This window comes from Arvicanthis niloticus, chromosome X, assembly GCF_011762505.2.
Source record: "Arvicanthis niloticus isolate mArvNil1 chromosome X, mArvNil1.pat.X, whole genome shotgun sequence".
NCBI classification, from domain to species: domain Eukaryota; kingdom Metazoa; phylum Chordata; class Mammalia; order Rodentia; family Muridae; genus Arvicanthis; species Arvicanthis niloticus.
Genome location: NC_047679.1, coordinates 25,646,175 through 25,672,317, shown reverse-complemented (window position 1 = coordinate 25,672,317; position 26,143 = coordinate 25,646,175). Strand labels below are relative to the sequence as shown.

The following is a 26,143-nucleotide window of genomic DNA, read 5'->3' as shown; positions in this document are numbered from 1 at the left end:
TCATGAAGTAACTTGCTGTGTCGTTTATTTCTTCTTTCTGCAGTTGTCCCCCATATTACTGATGCTATCCAGGAGTGGGTTATGAATCAAGCCAAGGTGTCTGTGGATGGTAATAAGGAAGATCCCCAGATATGTGTTATCGAGGCAAGCATGGAACTTTTCTTCATAAGCTACTGTTCTTCTGGGTACCTAAGCATCCAGTCTTCATTTACTCTCCCTTCCTGGGTGTTGTAAACTAGGCTGGGAGGTGGGGTTCCAGCAGGGAACAACAGAGATGGTCACATGTCAGTTATTAAACAGATAATCACACGTTCTCCTGAGGTAAGTATACCTGAGAAGTGTGTGCAGGTAGATGAATAATGAAGTCAGTATTGGGGCTGGAGCCAGAAATGGACAGTTTCTGTCCCTGAGAAGCCTATAGATCCACTGTTTATACTAATGGAGTATATTATTTATTTGACAACAGGGTTTTATGTAGCCAGGCTGGCCTTTAGTTTGATATACAGCTAATAAAGACTTTGAACTTCTGGTCCTTCTGCCAAGTGCTAGGATTACAGATATGTGCCACTCTCCCTGGCTTATGCTGTGTTGAGGATTGAATCCAGTGCTTCGTGTGTGCTAGGCATGTATGTATGTTTCCAAATGAGCTACATCCCTATCCCAGAGCGTATTTTAATTCCTTGTATTGGAGAAATATTTGCAAAGTGTTGTGAAAAGTAGAGATTGGGTTGGGAAAGGCAGATGGTGGACATGGGAGGTGATTTCAAGAAAGCAGCTTTGAACTTGCTACTTGTTGACTGCCTTCACCTTTCTTTCATTCCTTTATGTCTGTATAATGTAGTGTGTTATGCAAACTGTCTTCTACCTGGGTGTTTCTTCCTTCCTGGTTTATACCAAGGAAGTGCTTCCTCTTAAAAATAAAAATGTGTGTGTGTGTGTGTACGTGCACGTGCAAGTGTCTGTGTCTCCTTGCTCGTGGGAGGTCAGGGGACAACCTTGAGTGTTGTTCCTCAGCTTCCACTTTCACCATGTTTGAGACAGAGGCTCTCTTGCTCCAAGTTTTGTATGCCTGCCTGGCTAGCTGGTCTGTGAGCTGGTGATCCTCCTGTCTCTATACCCCATGTCTTGTTAGGGCCATGTTATAGTTATAGACGTGTGTGCTACTGTGTCTGATTTATTTTCTTTCTTTCTTTCTTTCTTTCTTTCTTTCTTTCTTTCTTTTTTTCCTTCTTTCTTTTCTTTCTTTCTTTCTTTCTTTCTTTCTTTCTTTCTTTCTTTCTTTCTTTCTTTCTTGTTTGTTTTTTCGAGACAGGGTTTCTCTGTGTAGCCGTAGCTGTCCTGGAACTCACTCTGTAGACCAGGCTGGCCTCGAACTCAGAAATCCGCCTGCTTCTGCGTCGAAAGTGCTGGGATTAAAGGCGTGCGCCACCACTGCCTGACTCTGTGTCTGATTTTCATGTGGGCTCTGGGGATCTGAACTCAGGTTGTCAGGGCTTGCACAGCAAGTAGTTACCACTGAGTCATTTTCTTAGCCCCAAGGCCCCCCTTAAAAAGTGACATATACCCCAAGTTCCTCTAAGTAGCCAAATTTCTGAGCCCCCCCCCCACCTCTACCTTTTAAGTACTGAGATTACAGGCATTCATCACCAAATCCAGTTTTATGTGGTATTAGGGATTGAATTTAGGCCTTCAGACTCTAAACTGAGCTGCAGTCTTACTCCCTTCTCTAAGTTTTTGGTTATTATTATTATTTTGTGAATTAGTGAGTTTATTGGTTCTGCTTAGAAATCACAGGTGAGAAAAAAAGAAGCCTGGCACGGTGGCACATACCTTCAATCCTAACACTCAAGAGGCAGAGACTGGTAAATCTCTGTAAGTTGGTGGCCAGCCTAGTCTATGTGGAGAGTTTCAGGCTAGCTATTTTCTGGTATGCAAGTGTACATACAGATTAAGTACTCATATATATAAAATAAGTAAATAAATAAATATTTTTTAGAAAAGGCTAGATAACATCAAAGCAGCATCTTTTCCATTTTCTATAAATTCCCACTTAGTTATGGAAGATAACGTCATGAAAGCTGCATCACGGAGTCCTCTCTTGCAGTTAACTTTCTACTACCCCCACTCTGTACAAAACCATATATAGTACCAAACACTAATGTATACATCTTAATCATAGATACCTATTGTCTTCATTAGGGTTTTACTGCTGTGAAGGGACACCATGACCAAGGCAACTCTTATAAGGACAACATTTAATTGGGGCTGGCTTACAGGTTCAGAGGTTTAGTCCATTATCATCAAGGTGGGAGCATGGCAGCATCCAGGCAGGCATGGTGCAGGAGGAGCTGAGAGTTCTACATCTTCATTTGAAGGCTGCTAGGATGAGGATCTTAAAGCACACACCCACAGTGACACACCTACTCCAACAAGGCCACACCTCTTAAAAGTGCCACTCCCTGGGCTGAGCATATACAAACCATCACACCTATGATCAAATTTTTCTCATTTGGGTTTGATTTTTTGAGACAAAGGTTACTATAGTCCAGACTATTCTGGGATTCATTTATCATGTAGCCTAGGCTTTCCTATAACTCCCAGCAGTCCTCATGCCTCAGCTTCCCAAGTGCTAGAATTACAAGAGTATGCCACCACTTCAGATTGTATAATATATAAATATAAACTTACAAGTTGGGTATAATAAAAGGTTGAGAATAACAACAAACTAGAGCAATTATAACAGTGCATTATAATGCAAGTTATTTAAAACATGCATTACCTACTTTCAAATTGTAAACTTAATAAACACAAACTTATGGTAAGAAGGGACCATCTCAAGTGTTCGGCACACAGGGATAATGGTGACCTACAGGCAGAGGCAGAGTAAAGGGAACTTCAAGTGTGTGAGCGGATGCAGTGCCACAATAGACCACATGAGGGCAGGAATGGATAACATTTAAAGTTGTGGACACCTCTCTTTCTCCAGTGACAACTATAGGATCCCCATGGAAAAGCACAATCGGAAGCTGGGTTTGGGAGCCTATAATCTAACACTCCAGAGGCTAGGGAAAGAGTTCGAAGCTAGTCTGGGCTACATATCAAGCTACAGTCCAGTCTGAGCTACAGAGTTACACTGTCACCCCCACTCCAACTCCATAAACAAAGAAAGAAAACAGTAGAGGGCTAGGGGTATATAGCTCGGTAGTAGAGCACTTGCTTAGCATATGTGAGACCCTGGATTATTTCCCTAGCACCACAAAAACACAAAGGACAAAATCCTCTAACATGATCTCATAAGGTTTGGTTTAAGTGCAGACATTTTTTTTTTCTTTTCAGACAGGACTCGTTGTGTAGCCTTGGCTGGCCTGGAATTGGTATGCTGGCCTTGAACTCACAGAACTAACTTCATCTGCCTCTAAAGAGCACTGAATTTAAAGGTGATAGCCACCACGCCTGGCCTGTCTTTTAAATTTTACTTATTTGTGTGTTGTGTCTGTGAGGGTATGTGTGCATGGATATTTGAATACCCGTGGAAGCCAGGGGTCTATATTGGTTATCTTTCTCAGTGGCTTACCGCCTTATTGTTTGAGACAGGTTCTCAAAGAACCTGTAGTTTATTGATTTGGTTAGATTGGCTGGTCAGCAAGCTCCAGGGATCTGCCTGTCTCCACCCTGCACCTTCTTGTCTGAATGCGGAGGTTACAGACACACAGTGCTGTGCACAGCTTTATACATGTGCCACGAATCCAAACCCAAGTCCTTATGCTTTCCTGGCAATCACATTATTGACTGAATCACTGTCCCTGTTTGTGTTTATTAGGACAGCGTTTCTCCCTGTATTTCAAGCTAACCTTGAATTTAGTATGTAATCCAGGTTGGCTTCAATTTACAGCAAATTTTCAGCCTCCTAAGCACTACTGAGATTACAGATGTGTGTCACCAAGCCTTCTTCCTCTTCTTCCTGCTGTTGGTGCTGGTGCTGTTTCTCCTGTTCCTTCTCCTCCTCCTCCTTCTCCCTCCCTGTCTCCTTCCCTCCCTCCCTCCTTCCCTTCTTCCTTTCTTCCTTCCCTGCTTCCTTTCTTTCTTTTTGTTTTATCTTGGTTCTAGCCTGGCCTCAAACTGCTTCTACCGAAGGCTATTTTTCTTTCAGAGTTGTTTTTGTTTCCTTAATTTTTTTATTCTGCTATCTTATAGTTATTGAGAAATTATACCTGCTCCATTTCTGATTCCATATGATTTCTTTTGTTAGTTTGAATTTTCATGTAGCCCAGGCTGTCCTTATACTTGCTATGTAGCTGAGATAACCTTGAACTCTTGATCCGTCTGTCTTTTCCCAAGTGCTGGGGATTCAGGGGGTTAGGCTTTGCTTTTACAGAAGTTCAAGGTCATCTTTGGCTGTATTGTAAATTACAGGCCAGCCTGGGCTACATAAGAGCCTGTTTAAAAAACATTCCCGAGATTTTTATGAGTATTTGTTTCCTGCAATGTAGCCCTGGCTGGCTTTTGACTCTGCCTTCTGAGTGCTGGCATTGCAGGTGTGTACTATTAATCCTGGGTGGTGTGTTTCTAGTTCTTCCCAACATTTTGCCTGTAGTATTGATCCTGTAGTAGATGCTCAAATACTGGCAAAGTCATTGTAAAATCTGTGGGATTGCCTTTAGGTTTTTAATCTGTTTTTTTTTTAACCTAGAGTTTGGAAAGGTGAGTTTATATCAATCTAAAAGTGAAGTGCTTTCTTTAAGTAACGTTATTAGAAACACATTGTTGACATTGAATGATTATACCATCAGGAACATTCATTCAGGTACTAAAGTATCAGAAGTCTTGTAATAATAATAATTAGCATGTTTTAATATTAGGAGGCTATTTAAATACATGTAGGTATGTGTTTGTATTTGTATGTGGAGAGGGAGAATGGAAGGGGAATTTGAAAATGCTCATTTTTTTTTATCAATCCAACTACCCAAGCAAAAACAAGTGACCATCAACCTCTCTTATCACAGAATTTGAGTATTTTGTTCTAACTAGAACCATTGGTAGAAACAGTCTTAACTTTCTCTTCTGTGTCCTATGTTTTGGATATTTTTTCCTTTATTGCATTCATTTTATTGATTGTGAACTTTCTATTTTATATGTACTTATTGTGTGTGCATGTGCATACATGTCTCGTTGTGTGTATGTCAAAGCACGCCTATATAAGTCAGAGGAAAAATTGTGGGAGTCAGTTCTTGTAGGTCCCAGGGATTCAACATGGGTCATCAGGCTTGGTGGTAAGTGCCTTTACCCACTGAGACACCTTGCCAGCCCTTGGAACTTTCTAGTTGTTTATGAGTTCAGTATCGCTGAGCCTCTCTGTTGGGGTTCAGGAATCACCTCACAAACCACACAAACACCAATCTCAGACAGACAGGGATAGTTTAGTGAGCATAAGCCCCAGGATGGGTTGATCAGGGCCATGGCCTGGATTCAGGAACTGTACTGGCTGGTTTTGTGTGTTGATTTGACACAAGCTGGAGTTATTACAGAGAAAGGAGCCTCAGTTGAGGAAATGCCTCCATTAGATCCAGCTGTAAGGCATTTTCTCAACTAATGATCAAATGGGGAGGGCCCAGCCCATTGTGGGTGATACCATTTCTGAGCTGGTAGTCTTGGGTTCTTTAAGAAAGCAAGCTAAGCAAGCCAGGGGAAGCAAGCCAGTAAGTAACATCCCTCCATGGCCTCTGCATCAGCTCCTGCTTCCTGACCTGCTTGAGTTCCAGTCCTGACTTCCTTTGGTGATGGACAGCAATGTGGAAGTGTAAGCTGAATAAACCCTTTCCTTCCCAACTTGCTTCTTGGTCATGATGTTTTGTGCAGGAATACAAACCCTGACTAAGATGGGAACTGAACCCTGTTCCTGAGTTAAGCTTCTACAGGGTTTTTTTTTGTTTGTTTGTTTTTGTTTTTTTGAGGCAGGGTTTCTCTGTATAGCCCTGGCTGTCCTGGAACTCACTCTGTAGACCAGGCTGGCATCGAACTCAGAAATCCGCCTGCCTCTGCCTCCCAAGTGCTGGGATTAAAGGCGTGCGCCACCACCGTCCGGCTACAGGGTTTTAAAATCCCAAATCTACAAACATCTGTGCCAAGATATTTCACCCATCAGGATTTAGGAATAGAGGATTTTCTTAGGAACATGGCTTTGTTGCACATTTATCCTGCTCCCATTGGTTGGGGTTTTCAACTGTGGCGGGGGACTTGCCTTGTATAATATTCATGTCCTAACTTGTCTACCAGGATGAGACTTGTCTAACATTCATATCTTAACTTGCCAACCAGGATGTCAGTCACCCACGTACATGTTTCTTTTTGCAAGCAGTATGCCAGTTCCCAGGGAGTACTTAGGAACTTAAACTCTACTTGACCATTACTCAAAATGGAAGTCTTACTCCAAATAGTTTCTTATATTGGTGCAGGTGTCTCTTTTAGGTTGTAGTCCATCCCAAGGGCAGCTTATAAAGGCAAATACCATAAAAGCTTGTGCACAGGTGCAGGAAGTGCTGTTGGGTGGTTGATTTGGTCCAAGCTTATTGCAGGTAACTATATAAAACAATTCTACTAAATGCTATTGTGATTCATTTACAAGGGCACAGAATATGACAGAATATGTAATTAATCTTGGCATTAGAAAGTTTCCTAGTAACAGCAGAAATGTATGAGAAAGTTTCCTTATAATGGAGGGCTAGCCAAGTAACTTTTACCTAGGCCTTAACATTTTACCCAGGCTTTAACATACAATATAGGCCTTAATAGTTTACCTAGGTCCTAATACTCTCTTCTTTTAGTTTTTAAATTTTATTTTATTTTTAAAATTTTGTTTGTTTGTTTGTGTGTTTTGTGCATGTATGTCTCTACCATGCCTATGTAGTGCCTTCAGAAACCAGAAGAGGGCAACCCCTGAGACTGGAGTTAACAGGCAGTTGTGAACAACCATGTGGGTGCTGTGAGTTGAGCCCAGGTCCTCTGGAAGAACAGCTAGTGCTTTTATCTCTTCATCTCTTCAGCCTCTCTCTTTCTTCTTTTGAGACTCAGTCTCACTGTAACCCAAAGGTGGCCTGGAACTCACAGTGAAGTCCAGATAGGCCTCAGTCGTGCCTCAGCTTCTCTTTGTCACCATACCTTGGTCTTTTCTTTTTGGGGTGGAGGGGGAGTAGGATATATGTACTCCAGCCAGTCTTGAACGTGTGATACTTCTGCCTCAGACTTCTCAGTGCTGGCATTAGAGAGATGTCTCACCAGACCAGGCTGTTTTATTAACAGTTTTATTGAAGTTTAACTTAATGTCATAAAAATTCATTCACTTTAAGTGTATAATTTAATGGTTTTAAGCACTTATAGATTTCTGTTCTTGTAAAAATATTAAATTTCAGTTCTTATCCTCAGTTTATTAATATTTCTAATGCTGGGGATGGTGGTGCATACCTCTAATTACAGCACTCAGGAGGCAAAGGCAGGAGTATCTCTAAATTTGAGGCTAGCCTGGTTTACAGAGCAAGGAGTTCCATCCAGGACAGCTAGGACTATACATAGAAACCTCATCTCAAAAAATCAAATCAAATCAAATCAAAACAAAACAAAATTGTTTCTAAGCCATGTGGTGTAGCTCATGTTACATGTTTAAGACCAGCTTGGGCTACCCTGTACTACAGTGTGAAATCCTCTCAAAAAGTAATTACTTAATTTAGTTGGCTGTTATGGTACATGGCTTTAATCCCAGTACTTCTGAGACAGAGGTAGGCAAATCTCTGTGACTTCAGAGACCATCCTGGTCTGTATAGGGAGTTCCAGGTAAGCTAGGACTATATAGTCAGACCCTGTTGCAAAAAAACCCAAAACAAAACAAAACAAAAAACCCAAAACCCAAAAACCACCCCCCCCAAAAAAACCCCAAAAAACAAAAAAAATCCATTGATTTGTGTGCTGTGGGAGATGTTGGTCATTTGTGTCTTATTTTTGTTTTTCACCCTTAGCTGGGAGGCACCATTGGGGACATTGAAGGAATGGCATTTGTGGAAGCATTCCGACAATTCCAGTTTAAAGCAAAGAGAGAGAATTTCTACAATATTCATGTCAGCCTTGTGCCACAGGTGGGTTTTTCCAGATAAGTACGTGGGTAGAAACTTTGATCAGTTTTCCTCTGGTGTTTTATGGGACCTACATTTGAAATCCAAGAGCCATGAATTAGATGTCTATTGGTACTGATGGGGACTCATTTCTTTTTAGCCCAGTGCTACTGGAGAACAAAAAACCAAACCCACACAAAACAGTGTCCGTGCGCTGAGAGGGTTGGGCTTGTCTCCGGATCTGGTGAGTTAAACACAGTGGGGTAAGTTTGTCTTTAAGAGCCTCCGTGTCACAAGCTAAAACACCCACTAACAATGGCTTATTTACTTTTTTGGTTTTGGTTCTGGGGATGGAGCCTAGAGCCTTGCACATACTAAGCATGTATTTTGCTTTTGAACTCTACTCCTAGCACCTTAATCTTTAACAACACATCTGCATCATTTGTCCCTCTCAAATGGTTCCTATGACAGTAAACTTTTTTTGTATCTGGCAGCCAAGAAAAGATTATTTCTTTATCCTTAAATTGGCTCCATTGGTAGCAGGCCAGATACAATACCCTGTCATTTATAAGGTTCCCGGCTCCTTCAGAGTGAATGTGACACCTTGGGATTTTCCTGTGACCCTTCAAGGACTGGCTATCTTTGCTCTGAGTTTTAGTCTAAGAAGCGGTGATGTGTTCCTATAACAGGTAATCCAGTTACAGCCATCAGCTTGTCAGGGGGCGGTGAATAGGGGTTCATAAAGCAGCTGCCTATTTTTATAAATAAGAATTTATTGCCGGGCACTGTTGGTGCATGCCTTTAATCCTAGTAATCAGAATGCAGAGGCGGGTGGGTGTTTGTGAGTTGGAGGCCAGCCAGGTCTACAGAGCTAGTTCCAGGACAGCCAGGGCTACATGGAGAAACCCTGTCTTAAAAACACAAAAACAAAACATCAAAAAATTTTTATGGATACACAGTTACTCATTTATTTACATATAATCTGTATCTGTTTTGACACAGATGATAGCAGGACCCTCAGTGCCTTACCTGGAAAGCTAAAATGTTTCCTGTGTGGCCCTCTAGTGAAAGTTTGTCAACTCCTGATCAACCTCTCCTTCTATTTAATGAAACAGCCCTTTAGAGCTTTAACTGTTCATCAGAGACCTTGTGATGTTTTGAAGTATTTCTGGTAGATTTCAGTTGAGACATGCTTATGCTAGTGGTCAGACCACTTTCTCATGGTACAGAGGAATGCCCATAGTGAACAAGTGCATCCTTAGTCTAGTCTCTTGTAGAAAAAAATATAATGTATAATGTCATTCTAACAATGGATTTGATCAGATCTGTTCCCATTTGCTGACCCATGCCTAATTGGCTTCACAGATCGTCTGCCGTAGTTCAACACCCATTGAGATGGCTGTGAAGGAGAAGATTTCTATGTTTTGTCATGTGAACCCTGAACAGGTTGGTGCTTGGTGCTCTTTAGATTAAAATCTCTCTCAATGGCTGTCTGTCTGTCTGTCTGTCTGTCTCTCTGTGCGCGTGTGTGCATGTGTGTGTCTGAGAGTGCTTCTGCCATGACCCATGTGTGGAGGTCAGAGGACAACTCTGTGGATGGAATCCCTTCTTTCCTACCTTTACTTTGGTTCTAGAGATGGAAATCAGGTTTTAAGGATATGTGACAAGTGCCTTTACTCACTGAGCCACAGGGTCTCATGTAGTCCAGGCTGACCTTGAATTCCTGATTCTCCTACATCCCATGTGCCACCACTTGAAGCTCAGGGTGAGCTTTTTAGCTCAATGAAACTTGGCAGTGAGAGAACTCTGTGCTACCTCTGGAATTTTTTTCCATCCTCTGTTTTGCTGGAACACTTACTGCTTTAATTAATTTCTCTTTTGTACCTGTTACAGCTTAAACCACACACACTGACATTCAAGCTATATTTTCTGATCACATAAGTGGCCCAGCTGATTTCATTGTTCCAGAAATTACCATAATTTAGGCTCTGGCCCTCTGTTCTGCAGGACTTCCATCCTGGGTATTGAGCCATTTACGTTTCCTTTTTCTTTCTAGCTCTTGTTCCCCAAAAGGCTAGGGTATGTGAGGGGCTCCAGTTGGCTCCAGTTTACAGAGTGGTGTGACAAGAGCTCAGGACCAGGGTGAGGCTTGCTAGAAACTCTCATGTGAGCTCTGAGTTCTCTAAAGCCTCACAGCTGCTTAGTGGGGTATCTGTGCTTGGGGAGTGGGCTGATAGAGAGCTCCCTGCTTCAGGCTTCCAAGCTTGAATGGTTTGAAAGGAAGGTTCGTTCTCTCTCTCTCTCTCTCTCTCTCTCTCTCTCTCTCTCTCTCTCTCTCTCTCTCTCTCTCTCTCTGTCTCTGTGTTCTCTTAATGCCTCAGCTACTTTGTTTTGGCTCAGTTGTCTTGTGTACCGTTCCTCTTGGTAGACAGTGCTTTGCATGTAGATTAAGCAAATACAGCCTTGTTTCCAGATAAATAAAGCATTTTAATTGAACTGCCGAGAGCTTGGAGAAGGAAGGTAGAGTTCCAGCTGTGGCCACTGTGGAGCCTAAGGCCTGTAACAGAGATCCAAGTCTTTTATTTTGAAGATGTATCTCTATTTTAAGTTATATGTATGTGTGTACAAGTGAGTGCAGGTGTTGTTGTGGGTGTTGGATCTCCCAGAGCTGGAGTGGTTTCAAGCCATCTGATGTGGAAATGGAACTCAGGTCCTCTGTAACAGCTTATGTACTGTGAACTGCTGAGCTATCTCTTCACCCTCAGTGGTTCAGTCTTGTTTTGCTTTTGCTTTTCTTTGAGACAAGGTTTCTTGTAGTTCAGGCTGGCCTCAAATTCTCTATGTAACTGAGGATGACTTTGAACTCCTGATCCTCCTGCTGCTGCCTCCCATGCTGTGGGTCCCAGCTTTGTGATGCTGGATGAGTAAACAACTTCATGTTTTCCACTTGTGGAAGTTGCCATTGCATATAGATGCAGTGTTTTTTTTAATGTGTATCAATGCATATTTGCATGCAGGTGTGTACACCGTATGTATGCCTGGTGCCCAGAATGGCCAGAAGAGGGTGTGAAATCTTCTGAGACTGGAGTTACAGATAGTTGTGAGCTTCTTGGGGTCCAAGTCCTAGGAACCAAATTTGGGTCCTTTGGAACTTTGGAAGAGCAACAGCTGTTGAGCTTTTTTTTTTTTTTTTTTTTTTGAGACAAGGTCATCATAGTCTAAACCAGGCTGGTCACAATCTTCCTGCCTCAGCCTCAGAGTACTGAGCTAACAGGTGAGTGACACCATTGACCTGGGATTTAGGTAAAGTTTTTTTTTTTTTTTTTTTTTTTTTTGAGAATGGGTGTCATGGACTCAAACTGATTCTCTTGCCTCTACCTCACAAGTGCTGAGATTATAGAAATTCACCACCCTGCCTGCCACATTTTTGGTGAGGGAGGTGGGTGGTGCTGGTGTTGTTAGAAAAGGACTCCAACACTGAGCTCCCCCTTCCCCTGAGATTTAGCTTTGATTAGTAACTGGGATGGAGCCAAATCTTGATGACATCTTGCCGCTCAGAACTGCCCAGTGATCACTATAGTCTGAATAGCAATAGTCAAACCCATGAAGAACTCTTGACTTTATAGCTGTGGGGTTGGGAAAAGCAGACCCAGAGTTGGCAGGACATTTTTGACATTTATTTAGGATTTGACAGATCCTTAAATGCCTACAAGTAAACCCTCTCATGCTCTTGAGAGTGAGGTAGAAAGCCGTTAGGTTAAGTGAAAAACACCCATAGCTTACAGGTAGTCTTTAACAGGTGTAATTAATTTCCTTCTGGTCAATGTGCCCTTATAAATTTACCTGAGAGAAGGGACCAGGGAGCAAGGTGGTAGATGTCAGGTGAAAGCAACTCCAGCAGCAGGGACAGCAATCTCATACACACTTGTACAAGACAAGGCTCATCTAAATCTGGGGCTTCTGAGGCCACACTGGGCAGTACATGTAAGCTATGTCAGTTCACTGCTTAAAACAGTTTTATTTTGAGACAGAGTTTTCTGTATCCTGGTTACGTAGAGGAGCGTGACGTCGAGTTTCTGATCTTTCTGCCTTAAGATCCTCCAAAGGTTGGGATTTCACCCAGCTTTCAATTTTTTTAAACATTATGTTTGTGCTTCGAAGTGTGTGTTGAGTGTACTTGTGCCATGGTGGCCATGTGGCAACTCAGGTCACCAGGCTTGGTGCTAAGCTTCTTTACCAAGTAGACAAACATATACACTCACGTGTGTGCATGCACGCACGTACGTCTCATGTAACCAAGGCTGACATTGAGTTGTTGACCCTCTTGCCTCTGCCTTCCAGGTGTGTGCATTTCATGCTTGTACCACCACATCTAGCTTTATGTGGAGTTCTGACACTGACTACCTGAGTATCAACCTCTACAGACTTAAGGGCCCATCCCTTAAAGACTACTCTCAACTCTAGATACCTGTCATAAGTTTTCAGTGCCCTTGAGGCACCACCCATGTTACTGACAACTGACTACAGTTTTGGAGTTTGCATAGTCTTCTCAAATTTGATAGTTATTACATGCCCCAGAGGACTCAGCCAAGTGCTCCGTGGGCAAGTCCTAATTTATTATAAGGGGTGCAAATGGTCTGGGAGAGTTCCAAGCTGGGGAGGTTTTGTTCTTGTTGGCTCAGGGTGTCCAGTAAGTGGGAAGTTCCTCTGAGCCTTGCTTTTCAGGTTGTTTTCATATTTTTACATTTATTTATGTATATATGTTTGTGCAGCCGGGCAGTGGTGGCGCACACCTTTAATCCCAGCACTTGGGAGGCAGAGGCAGGTGGATTTCTGAGTTTGAGGCTAGCCTGGTCTACAGAGTGAGTTCCAGGACAGCCAGGGATACACAGAGAAACCCTGTCTCGAAAAACCAAACATATATGTTTGTGCATACGTGTATGTGCCTGTGTGTATGTGTGTGTTGAGTATGCCACAGTATGTGTGTGGTCAGAGGACCTCTCTTTCTATCACCTGGATTCCAGGCATTGAATTCAGGATGCCAGGCTTGGCAGCAAGTACCTTTAATTGCTGAGATACCCTATTGGCTCCCTCTCTCTGGCTGTTTTAAAACAAGGTCTGAGTAGGCTAGACTGGGCTATCTATATAATGGATACTTGATCCTTTTGCTTCTGCCTCCCAAATGCTGGGGTTAGAAGTTTGTGCCACCCTGCTCTCTAGAGGTATTTAAAAAACCAAAACCAAGCCCTAAATAAACCAAGCAGGGTCTTATTAGCTCTGGCTGCTCTTGAATTAGACCAGACCTGCTTCTGCCTCCTGCATGCTGGGACTAAAGGTGTATGTCATCACGTCTGACTTCTCCAGAGGTGTTTATTTTATATGTTGGACTGTTCTATTTGCGTGTGTACCATGTGTGTGTGTACCTGGTCCCTCAGATATCCTGGGACTAGAGTTACATGGTGGTTATGAGCTGCCATGTGGATGCTGGGAATTGAACCCAGGTCCTCTGAAGTAGCAGCCATTTCTCTAGCCCCTTCTCCAGAGTTTTGATTGGAATATATCTCTGGAGGTATGGTTAGTGGCCTATTTGGCCATGTGTTTGAGCTCAGTCCCCAGCCTCCTTCTCCTCCTCAGATGTTAGTTGGTGGTCCTCTGATCACTTGCTTGTGGGTTTTTTTTTTTTTTTTTTTTGTGACTATTTGGAAGTTCCCCCAGGAGCACAATGAATCATATCAGTTATATAACAAAGACACACACACACACACAATAAATAAATGTTACAAGGTTTTTCTTTCTTTAAAGAAAGAAAGAATATGGGCTGGAGAGATGGCTCAGCACCTAAAAGTATTTGTTGCTCTTTCAGAGAACCTGGGTTTGTATTTCAGCAAGTACAAGGTAGTTCACAGTCACCACTATGGTGATTTGAATAAGAAAAGCCCACATCACATATAACAAAAGATTTTGAGGGTTTTTTTTTTTTTTTTTTTGAAGCTTTGTGCCTGGAGCTGGGGGACTAAGAGCAGGTACCCTACTCTCATGATTTGTAAGGAATTGGTGGTTCTAGGACTCCACAGGAATATCAGATTCCTTCAGTGCTCAAGTCCCTAAAAGACAGAAGGCTGGGTGCTTGCAGCTAAGCCTCACAACCTGAGTTCCCATTCTCATGACAGATAACAGTGGAAGGAAAAGAATCAACTCGGCAAGTTGTCCTCTGATCTCCACACACGTGTGCTTTCTCTGTCTCCATCTCTCTGTTTCTCTTTCTCCCAAGAAATGTAAAATACAAAACAAAACAGTCTAGTACTTGTATACAACCTGTGACATCCTCATTATTACTATATCTTTAGATGACTTATACCCAGTACAGTGTCAAAATGATATAAACAGTTATATGGTATTGTCTAGGGAACGGATATGTTCAGTACAGATTTGTTGTTCCCTGAATGTTTTTGATCCTCATTTGGTTGAATCTGTCAACGTGGAACTGACAGATAAATATATATGATATATTATTCTATCTCTTATATATATATACGTATACAATATACTATTTTACGTCTATATATTTTATTATACCATCATATCCATTCTCTCAGGATATAATGATGAATTCAGAATTTTATAATTAATGTAATTTTGTGCTACTTCTGACTCTTGTTTAGGTTACTGTTTTTTTTTCTTTTTATATTGCTATTTTTTTTTCTTTTTGGGAGGCAGGGCTTTTGACACAAGGTTTCTCTATGTAGGCCTGGCTGTCCTGGACCATGCTCTATAGATCAGGCTGTCCATGAATTCAGAGATCTGCCTGCTTCTACCTGCAAGTGCTGGGTAGTGCATACCGCATTACCACTGCCCTGCTTGTCTGCCTGCCAGCCTGCTGAATCCCCCCCTCTGTCTTTCTCTCTCTCTTTCTCTCTCCCTCCCTTCATCCCACCCTCCCTTCCTTTCTTTTTTTAGATTTATTTTATGTGTATGAGTGTTTTACATGGACATATGGTGCCTGCAGAGGTCAGAAGAGGTAGTCAGATCTCCTGAAACTAGTGTTAATGATTGCTTTATTCACTGTTCTTTTGCTGTAAAGATTTAATTCAGGGCTTGCTTTCAGTTTTAGAAGTATAGTCTGTTATCATCATGGTGGGGAGCATGGCAGCATGCAGGCAGGTACCAGAGCAGTAGCTGAGAGCTATACCTTGTTCCATAGGCAGAGAGAGACAGAGACAGAGATGAGACACACACACACACACACACACACACACACACACACACACACACACACTTTTGAAACCTCAAAGCCCACTGGCAGTGACACACTTCCTCCAACAAAGCCATACCTCTTAATCCTTTCAAACAGTTCTACTTCCTGGTAACTGAGTATTCAAATGAGCTTATAAGGGCTTTTCTTATTCAAACCACCATAGTGATGTTTGTGAGCTACCTTATGGGTGCTGAGAACCACGCCCAGATCCTTTGAGAGAGCAACAAATATTTTTAGGTGCTGAGTCATCTCTTCAGCCCATATTCTTTCTTCTTTAAAGAAAGAAAAACCATGTATACCATCTATTTATTGTGTATGTAGGTGTATTCCTGAGTAGGGAAGTCAAAAGATACTTCTGGGGAGTCAGTTCTTTCCTTCTACCATGTGGATCCCAGGGATGGAACTTAGGTTGTCAGGCTTGGTGGCAAGTGCCTTTAACAGCTGAGCCATCTTGTCAGCTCTCAGTTCTTTCTTTTTTATTGATTTTTTTTTTTTTTTTGGTTTTTAAAAACAGGGTTTCTACACAGAGAAGCCCTGTCTTGAACCCCTCCCCCCCCCAAAAAAAAAAACCCAATAGGGTTTTTCTGTATAGCCATGCCTGTCTTAGGACTCTCTCTATAAACCAGGCTGGCCTTGAAGTCACAGATATCCTCCTGTCTCTGGCTCCAGAGTGCTGAGATTGAAGACATGTACCATCACTGCTTAGCTGATTGTTCTATTTTTTTTTTTCCATGAAGTCTAGGCTAACTTTGAATTTGCTGAGGATGATCTTGAAATTCTGATCCTCCTGTCATTACTTCCCAAGTGCCAGGATCATTGGTGTGTGCCACCATGCTGGATTTTATGTGGTGCTGGGAGTCAAACCCAAGGTCTGTGCTAGGCAAGCATCTCCCAACTGAGCTGTATATCTAGCTGTCCTGGTTTCCTCTCTGTTCCTGTTATAAAACACTCTGCCAAAAACAGCTTAGGGAAACGGGTTTTAAAACTATGGTTCCAGGTTACATTATAGTCAGTCATTTTTGGGAGGTTAAAGCAGAAGGATTTGAAGCAGCTAGTCATATCACGTCTACACTCAAGAACAAAGAGAAATGAAGTCATACATATATGTTCCTACTGCTCAGCTCACTTTCTCTTCTTTTATATGGTCTAGTATCCAAACCCAGGAGAGTGCCACCCAGTTTTAGGCTGCATCTTCCCATGTCAGTTAATGAAATTAAAGAAATTCCAAGCCAGATATGGTGGTGCACGTCTTTAATCCCAACACTCAGTAGGCAGAGGTGAGTGCATCTCTGTGAATTCAGGGTTGGCCTTGTCTCCATAGTGATTTCCAAGCCAGCCAGGGCTACATAGTGAGACTGAAAAGTATAGAAAATTCTTTAAAAGATATAGAAAGTTTTCTCTATGTCCCCTAGAACTGAGCCAAGAATGTAGGCCAGCTGGTTCCAGGAACTAGCTGACCACAAAGAAAAATACAAGTCATCTGGGTGGTTCTGAAGACCCCCATACTCGGGAGACCCTTCCTCAAGTCTCAGGAGATCATGACCACCCAAAGATCACAAGAAACCATACCTGGATGCAATCAGTAGAGGTTTATTAGGGAAGAAACCTGGCAGCCAGCGGTCTCACCACGCACTCGAGCAGGAGTGGGGTTCGACCCCAACATCCAGTCCATGGAGGGTTTTAAAGGGAAAAACCACAAACCAGGGGAGTGGGGAGGGGTGAGGGGTTGCCAAGGATACATAACATAAGAATAGAACATAACATAGAACATTCCAGAGAAACCCACCCTGAATGGTTTACCATGTCACTGTGTCCCACCCTGTCATTTATCAACTATTTCAGATTAACTATCTTTACTTCTTCCTGCTATAGCCCCACCTAGGTGGCTTGCATCTTTTATCTGTGGTCAGGAATGCCTTCCTGCCTTGGGCCTTTTCCACCCATAGGCGGGCCTACTGCCTGAGCTTTGATTCAGGGAATAATGTCCTCCACCTGGAATGTGACCCAGGGAAGTGAAGGCCTGAAATCTTATTTTCAGTTCCTCATTCTGGAATCTGTACTTTTCTGCCCAGGTCTAAGGGCAAAGAATCTACACATATTTCATAAAATGGCCTTTATAATTTTTCACTCTACAGTTCCAGAAATTAGCTGACCACAAGATGAGTGGTCGAGCAAGATTACATTCTTGAGAAAAATGTGTGTACAAGATTCCCCACATGACTGAACTATGGGCTGAGACTTTCCACTATTTTTATGATATGTTCCTTTGGTTACCCCCTCAGCCCCCCTGGTTTGTGGTTTTTCCCTTTAAATACCCTTCTCTCCCCAGGCTCTTGGTCAATTCCTTTGCTCCTGCGTGAGTTATGAGTTGACCATCAGCTGGTTGATCCCAAAATATACCTCTTGTTGATTGCATCAAGATTGGTGTCTTATGAGTTATTGGGTGGCTTCGAATTCCTGAGGCTTCGGTGAGGTCCTCCCTTCGTGGGAGTCTTATAAGACCTCTTCTTAAAAAAATCCCCAATAGATATGCTCAAAGGCCAATTTGTTCTAGACAATTCTTAGTTGAGACTTTCCCCTAGATGACTGTAGACTGTAGGTTGTAGAAAGCTGACAGTTAAAACTGAACAGTATCACTTGTACTCTCTCTCTCCTAACCTTCCCTTCCGTCTTTTCTAAAATTGTGTCTTGCTGTATACCTGAGGCTGGCCTTGAATTTATTATGGTCTTCTTGCTTCAGCTTTTTATGAAGTTGGAGTTAGGTCAGCATTCCAAAGTGTAGCTTTCTTTTTTCTTTTCTTTTTTTTTTTTTTTAGAATAAAAAAAATTATCATTTTTTTTACAGTCCAGTTGTTACTCTCCTCCTGGTCTGCTTTCTGACAGTTCCTCATCCCATTCCTTCCACCCCCACTCCCCCATTCCCCCCCATCTCCAAGAGAATGTCCCTACCCCACCCCACCAGGCCTCCCCATTGGTTTTCTTATTTCAGTATAAACAGTCTCTTGAGTTCTGTCTTATTCCAGTAATGTATTAAGGAAGATGTTTTATTATCATTGATCAGGTCATCTGTATCCATGATGTTTCTTCCATCTACCGAGTGCCTCTCCTTTTGGAGGAGCAAGGCGTGGTTAAATATTTTCAAGAGAGATTGAACCTGCCCATCAATGATTGTTCAAGTAATTTGCTTTTCAAGTGGAAAGCCATGGCTGACAGGTATGTGAAAGGAATTCTGTATGTAAAAATAATTTTTTTAACATAGATAGGATTTCTAAAAAATATTTTCCTAATTCTTTCCAAACTCTTTCAGTCTTTATAAACGAATAGGAAATAGGACTGTGGGATTAAAGACTGTGTACTATAGCTTCTGGGTTTATGTGAGGTTTTTTTTTTTTTTTGTTTGGTTGGTTGGGTTTTTTTTGTTGTTGTTGTTTTGGTTTTCGAGACAGGGTTTCTCTGTGTAGTCCTGGCTGTCCTGGAACTCACTCTGTAGACCAGGCTAGCCTCGAACTCAGAAATTCACCTGCCTCTGCCTCCCAAGTGCTGGGATTAAAGGAGTGCACCACCACTGCCTGGCGTTTATGTGAGTTTGAACTGAGTTTCACATGCTTTTGTGGCAAGTGCTTCACTGACTGAGCTATCACCCTGGCCTCTTTATGCAATCATTAATAATTCCTGGGCCTGGAGGTGGAAGTAAGACCTACTTTAAAGGATCACTTGTTTAGAATTTTATATGTGTATGCTTTGATGTGGATACATCTGTATCTGTTGTTAGAGTATTTCTCTGTATTCTTTGAAGATTTCTGGAGCCATTGACTTTGTTGTACTTAACCCAAGTATGCTAGAAGGATTTGGATTCTCAAAGGAATATTTTTAATTCTCAAAGTATTTTTATTTATATATTGGTTTTTTTTTTATTTCCTCCATTTTTTTTCTTCTTTCAGTCTTGGGGCCAGAACTCAAGGCTTTGTACATGCTGGCAAGTACTCTGTCCAGGCCACAAGCCTAGCCTAATTCATAGTTGTAAATGTTTCAGAGTTGTCGTTTTAGTTAAGATTTGGCTAACATTTCTTAAAGAAGATCCTTTAAATGGGAAGTTTTGGTTCTGCCATTACTATTTCATCTGGCAGTGATCTATTGTTTGTTTTGGTTGGTTTTGAGATAGTCTTATGCAGCTCAGACTGGTCTTGAACTCTTGCTTCTGCCTCCACAGTGCTGGGATTCTATAGGCATCTACCACCATGCCCAGTTCCCATCAAATAGTTGAATATTATAGAAATCTTATTTTAAAATTATATTTATTTATTTTGTGAACACACACACTTTGTGCACATCAATTAAAAGACAACTTTTAGGGAGCTGATACTCCCTCCTTCCTCCAGATCCTTAATTGTATCAGCAAAGACAAGGTTATTTTAATAAAGTCTTTGTTGTTTGTTTTTTCAGAAAGGGTTTCTCTGTGTAACCCTGACTGTCACAGAACTCACTCTGCAGACCAAGGTGGCCTCAACCTCAGAGATCTGCTTGCCACTGTCTCCTGAGTGCTGGGATTAAAAGTGTGTGCTGCTACACTCAGCTTATATGGTTCTTGGTGATTTTTTTTTTTAAATCAGGGTCTAAAGACCCTGATGTCTCTGGCGTCAAACTCAGAAAGATATTCCTGCCTTCAAGTGTTGGGATTATAGGCAAGAGCTTCCATGCTCTGAGCCTTCATGCTCTGAGGACTGAACCTAGAGCTTCAAGCCTTAATATATGAGCTACATTTTCAGCCTGGTGGGGACCCATTTAGCTTACCAGTCTTCAAACTAAATGGAGATACCAATATCTGTATCATTTTGGCAGTAATGTTGGTTTATCGGTAACTGCAAAGTATACTGGCTACCCTGTCACTGTAGCCTGTAGAGTTATATAAGGAGTCAATGAGAGGGTAATACAGCTGCCCTCATGATAGAGGCTCACTCAGGATGCCTGGTTGAACTGGGTATGTTCCTTTCCTGGGACCCCAGGCTGATTGAGATGTTTACTTTGGGACCTGCCCATGATGGGTGGGTCTGTAAAAGTTGGCTCCCCTTCCCATTCCACAACAGCTCACAGTAGTTTCAGAGCCTTGTCCCAGACATCTGTGATAGCTGTATCAAGCATGTGAGGTGGACATTTGGCTGATCCCGGAAGTGAAAGTTCACAGGATAAGTTAACATGAAGGATGGGCTTAGGACATCAGCCAGTCAGCACATCAGTTCCCACTCTGGTGGGGTGTGGCCTGTGCACTCATGTGTCCCATCTGTTACCATGTGACTTCTGTCAAGGAAGTCTAGACATGAATGAATAAAAGGAGGAGCCTATAGTTGCCTTTAGTGTGCCTTCTTTTGGGTCAGATCCTTGTCCTTTTTGTGAGGAGAAGAGGTAAAGTCCAGCCAACTCCTTATACAGAGGCAGCTGCAGTTGCTAGGTAGGTGGACCACACCTTGGGACTGAATGTCTGCTTCTGATGGCATCTCTGCTATTTGGCTTGAGATGTAACTTGCTTTCTGTTATTAGGAAGTTAATTCATTGTCACCAGTATCATCATCATTATCTTCAGCAGCAGCAGCATTTTGTGGTACTGAGCATTGAAGCCAGAACCTCATACATGCTAGGCAGTTGCTTTACCACTTCTGGCCACACACATCTGTGAATTCTGCAGAGCAAGATGAAATTAAGAGAGTTAAAGGTTTGAAAGCCTTCTCTCAGCTCCTTTATTTATTGACCTATCCAGGAAATCTTACCTTTCCAGTTATTTTTAGTGTCTTGGGTTTTTTTTTCCTTCCTTCACCCAGCCTAGTTTTTGTTATTGTGTTTTAAATTTTATTTTATCTTTTTTTTTGTGTGTGTGTGTGTGGGGGGGTGGTGGTGTTCAGTGCTTCACTGTGTCACTCTGATTAGCCTGGAACTTGCTGTGTAGACCAGAGAGGTGTCAAACTCACAGTGATCCCTGACTGCCTCTGCCTCCTGTGTGCTACCACATCTGGCTTACTGTTTTATTTTTGAGGTGTGAGCTCATGTATTCTAAGCCTTCCTTGAACTCACTGTGTAGCCAAAGATAATCTTGATGTTCAGATCATCCTGTTTTCACTTCCTGAGAGCTGGGATTGATGATAAGGTGTTATTATAATGCCCATTTTTTACCTAGTGCTGAGGGTCAATCATCAAACCAAGGGTTTCTAGACTCAACCAACTGAACCACATCCTGCGACCCAAGTCTGTTTTTGTGTATATCTATTCAGTTTTATATGTGTGTGTGTGTGTGTGTGTGTGTGTAGGTAATGTGCACATGCATGTGTATGTACATGCATGAGGAGGTCCAAGGTTGACATCGGCTATCTTCTTTGATATATTGAGACAGGTCTCTTGCTGATTCTGGAGCTTATTGCTTCAGCTTGTTTGGCTAGCCTGCTTGTCCTGGATAAGCCATTTCTACTTCCCTTGCCCCAGGATTATAGCTGGGCCACTGCACCCATCCTGCATTTACATGAGCTATCATAATTCCAAGTGTTTCATCCACTAAGTCCCATCCCTATCTCCCAGTCTGTCTTTGATATTGTTTCTTGACCACACTGCAGATAGAGATATGAAAGGGGGCTACCTCCTTCTGGTAACATTTCACCTCATTGTTGGGGGAAAATTCTTGCCCCCAAGCTCTACAGCATCATCCATATACCTAAGATCTGATCACCATATTTCTTGTGTTCTCTGAACAGATTTCCTGACAAAAGCAGCACTGAAAATTGTGTCTATAGTTGTGACATGTGATTGAGTATCTTTTGTAGAATGGAGTTTTCTCATTAAAGTGATCTAAATGGCTTGTGATGTTTTAAATAATTCTTTTAACACTATCCTTGAGACTTGACTTCAGTAGGGAATGTGACAATTTTAAATGTAGACAACTTTGAATGCATTTTCTTATACAGTGTCACCTTACAAACATGCTGGCATGTTTCTTATTGACAAGTACATTGCATATTCTTACATGTCACCCTATAATCTAATGTATGAACAGCTCAGTTTATAAGGTGGCTATCTTATATCTGAGATTTATATCTGTACCTATTTGTTAGCCAACATTGAGGATTCTTGGGGTTTCTAATACATTTTGTTTCTTAATTTGTGTGTGCTTATGTCTACACATTTGGTGCCACCATTTACATGTGGAGACAGAGGACGGTTGCTGGGTAATCTCCTTCTCCACCTATTTCCTCGTAGGGATGGTGGATGCTGGGGTTACAGATATGTGTTGCTGTGCCTAGCTCTTTTTTTATGATTTCTGGACGTAAGAGCTCAGGTCTTCATCTTTATGTGTCAAGTGCTTCATAAACTGAGCCATCTTCCCAGCTCTTCTTATGCCTTTGAAATCTGATGCCCAGATGGAGAGATTTGGGTCAAGTACACTGAGTATCTTGTCTGTGCCTAAGGTTCTGAAAAGTGAGCAATGGCCACATTATTGCTTGTGATGTTTCACAGTGTGCATATGGACTTTGAGCTTGTTTTCCCTCTCAGGTATGAAAGATTGCAGAAAATATGTTCTATAGCCCTGGTTGGTAAATACACCAAACTCAGGGACTGCTACGCCTCTGTGTTCAAAGCACTGGAACACTCAGCCTTGGCCATCAACCACAAGTTGAACCTGATGGTGAGTCCCAGCCTGCTCTTCCAGATGTCTCATTAATTTATTTTTAGTTATGTATATGTGTCTCTGTGTGGGTGTGTACATGTGAGTTCAAGTGTACAAGGGAGGCCAGAGGCATTGGATCTCCCTGGAGCTGGAGATACAGGTAGTTGTGAGCCACTTGACACGAGTGCTAGGAACCCAGCAGTAGATGCTCTTAACTGCTGAACCGTCTGTCCAGCCCCTCTTTTAGATAGTTCTGTCACTCCAGTATTTTATATTCTAAAGAGGCAGGTTGGGCTGGGTTATGGTTCAGTGCTGGATTGCTTACTTAGCATGATCAAGACCCTGGGTTCCTTCTCCTGTATTGCACAACAAATAACCAAACACAACTTACTCTTCTATTGCTCTGAGGAAACATCATGGCCAAGGCAACTCTTATTTTAATTGGCAGCTTGCTTACAGTTTCAGAGGATTGGTTTATTATTATCATGGCTGTAGCATGGTGGCAGGCAGGCAGGCAGGCAGGCAGGCAGACAGGCTTGGCACTGGAGAAGTAGCTGAGAGCTCACATCCATAAGTTGCAGGCAGAGAGAGGAACATTTTAAAACCTCAAAACCCACCCCCTGGGACACACCTCTTCCCCTCTTCCAATAAGACAACACCTCCTAATCCTTCTCAACTAGTTCCATTAACTAGGGACCATTCAAACATATGCACCTATTGGGGCCATTCTCCTTCAAAGCACCACAGTTGGGGATGTGGCTCAGTGCTAGAGTGCTACTTAGCATGATCAAGGCCCTGGGCTCTGTCCCCCGCTCTGCGAAACAAACACAATTTATAAATTCCCAAAGAGGCAGATTGTGAAGTCCAGCCACTGTATGAAAAGTTGAACAGAAGGATTGACGGGATTCAACATACTGTCCTAGCCATGTCTAAGATTTATGATATGAAGGAAAATTGGCAGATGGGAGAGTACTATGGAATGGAGTCTGGGCAAAGGCAAGCATTAAGCTTCCCAGAGGCCTTCCCAACATGGAGTCTCATGGAATGAGCTGGAAGCCCACCAGGGATGACCTGTGATAACATGTGTAAAGTGCTCTCTACCAGGAAGCTCAGTAGAAATTCAGTGCCCAAGTCATTTTCCCCTTCTTTCTCTCCCTCTTCCCTTCTCTCTCTCCATCTCCCTCTCCTTCTCTCCTTATACACTGTGGTCCTAGGATTGAACCTAGGTCCTTGCACATACTGGGCAAATGCTGTATTACTAAGCCACATTTCTAACCCTCTTTTAGTTTTATATTTTGAGACAGAGCTCTGCTAAGTTGACTAGGTTGGATTTGAATTCACTCTGTACCCTATAAGATCCCTATAAGATCCTCCAGGAAGAGTGAGGCCTCATATGAAGGCTCCTAGCTACCATTAACAGCTTGTAAAATTCTCAAGGAGGGTCATGTATGGCCTTGAGACATGGTCTTGAAATTCTGGCTAGTTTAAAACTCACTGTGTAGACCTCTAACTTGTAACACCCTTCTGTCTCTTCTTGGACCATAGGCATGAACCACCACACTTGGCATTTTCTGTTGTAGTTTTTAAAAAGGGATTTGGAAGCTGGTCATGGTAGTACACACCTTTAATCTTAGCAGTTGACAAGCAAAGGCAGTCAGATCTGTATGTGTTGAGGCCAGCCTGGTCTACAGAATGAGTTCTGGGACAGCCAGAGCTACACAGAGAAACTCTGTTTTGAACAAAACAAAATAAAACAAAACAAAATGAAAAAGTGTTTCTGGGTGCTGAATGTCGAAAGCCTTGCATAGGCTTTGCCACTGAGCTATACCCTTAGTTCCTATCCTAATCACTTCATTTATCTTTATTAATTTCATGTTTTTCTCTCTTTCACTTCCCTGTAGGCAAGGACTCTACTATTAAACTATACTAGGTTTCCATGATTGAATAACTGTGTTAGATAGTTGTAGTATTTTTGAGTATTCAATTTTCTTAAATGTTCCTTTAACCTGTTGGAGTTTTGATGCTCTTGTTTTGTTTTTTAGTACATAGACTCCATCGATCTGGAGCCAGTCACCAAAGCTGAGGATCCTGTGAAATTCCATGAAGCTTGGCATAAGCTGTGCTTAGCTGAGTGAGTGACCGGCCGCATGAAGAGGACAATGCCATTCATTGTGCTTTCTCTGTACTTAGTCCACTGTTCCAGTTGCTAGGTTTTGTACATGTGGAGTAGTTAGGAGTCCTGGTGGTCTTTACAGATAAAGACCTTTAAAGGTAACCACCATGCAGCTTTCATGCCACATTGTATTCGGACGTGCCATATGAGCTCAGGTGACCTGGGCAGTTGATGTGGTTTTATTTACGAGAGTGTTGGGGGACTGCATTAGAGAGAAAGAGTATTGATTTTACTGAAAGATGCAATTAATTAATTAATGCCAAAATAGGGTCTCATGTAGTCCAGGTTGGCCTGGAAACTGTGTACCTTAGGGTGACTTTGAACTCCTGATTCTCCTGTGTCTACCTCCTAAGTTTGGAGTTTATAGATATGCACTGGTTTATGGGGTGCTGGGGATGGAACCGAGGGCTGGCTGCATGTTAGACAAGCACTCTACCAAATGAGCTTCATCCCCAGCCCTTCCACGTGCTCTCGTTCTCCCCTTCTGCTTCTTTTCTTTCTGTAAGTAATCTGAGAGAACCCTGGGCCAGCCTTGTAGTTTGAGGTTACCATGCTTTTCCTGGTACTTTCCCCTTGAACTGCTGTCTTTTAACTTAAGTTTTTGCTCTCGCCAGGACATGTTCAGTCACTATTACTAAAGTGGCTGTTGAAATCTTAGTTTTTTTTTTTTTTAATCAGTTTACCTTTTTCTGATGATGTTAGAGAGCTGAAAGTTTTTCTTTAGTAGTTAGGAAAGAATTTAACCAAGCTAGGTGTGATCCCAACGCTTAGGAGGTTGAGGCAGGAGGATCCAGAGTTCAAGTTCACTCTTGGCTATTGAGTGAGTTTGTGGCTAGTCTGTATTCCATAAGACCCTGTCTCAAAAAAATTAACAACAAAAAATGGACTTTAACCATTTTTTTAAAAATCTTTATTCATGTTTCTTTCTTTCCCTTCACATTAGGCAAGGGCTCTACTACTAAGTGTTATCA

At 42.2% G+C, this 26,143-nt stretch overlaps 1 protein-coding gene across 7 annotated transcripts in view; it reads left to right on the top strand.

The window, feature by feature from the left end:
* The window catches only part of Ctps2 (CTP synthase 2), a 118,861-nt gene that overhangs the window by 11,390 nt on the left and 81,328 nt on the right, over positions 1–26,143 (top strand). For all 7 annotated transcript variants that reach the window (XM_034485895.2, XM_034485898.2, XM_034485902.2 and 4 more), the window contains 7 exons: positions 44–144; positions 8,007–8,123; positions 8,260–8,343; positions 9,465–9,545; positions 18,416–18,567; positions 22,885–23,017; positions 25,042–25,130. In XM_034485895.2, coding sequence (XP_034341786.1) covers positions 44–144; positions 8,007–8,123; positions 8,260–8,343; positions 9,465–9,545; positions 18,416–18,567; positions 22,885–23,017; positions 25,042–25,130 — 757 coding nt within the window. The remainder of the gene's footprint in view (positions 1–43; positions 145–8,006; positions 8,124–8,259; positions 8,344–9,464; positions 9,546–18,415; positions 18,568–22,884; positions 23,018–25,041; positions 25,131–26,143) is intronic.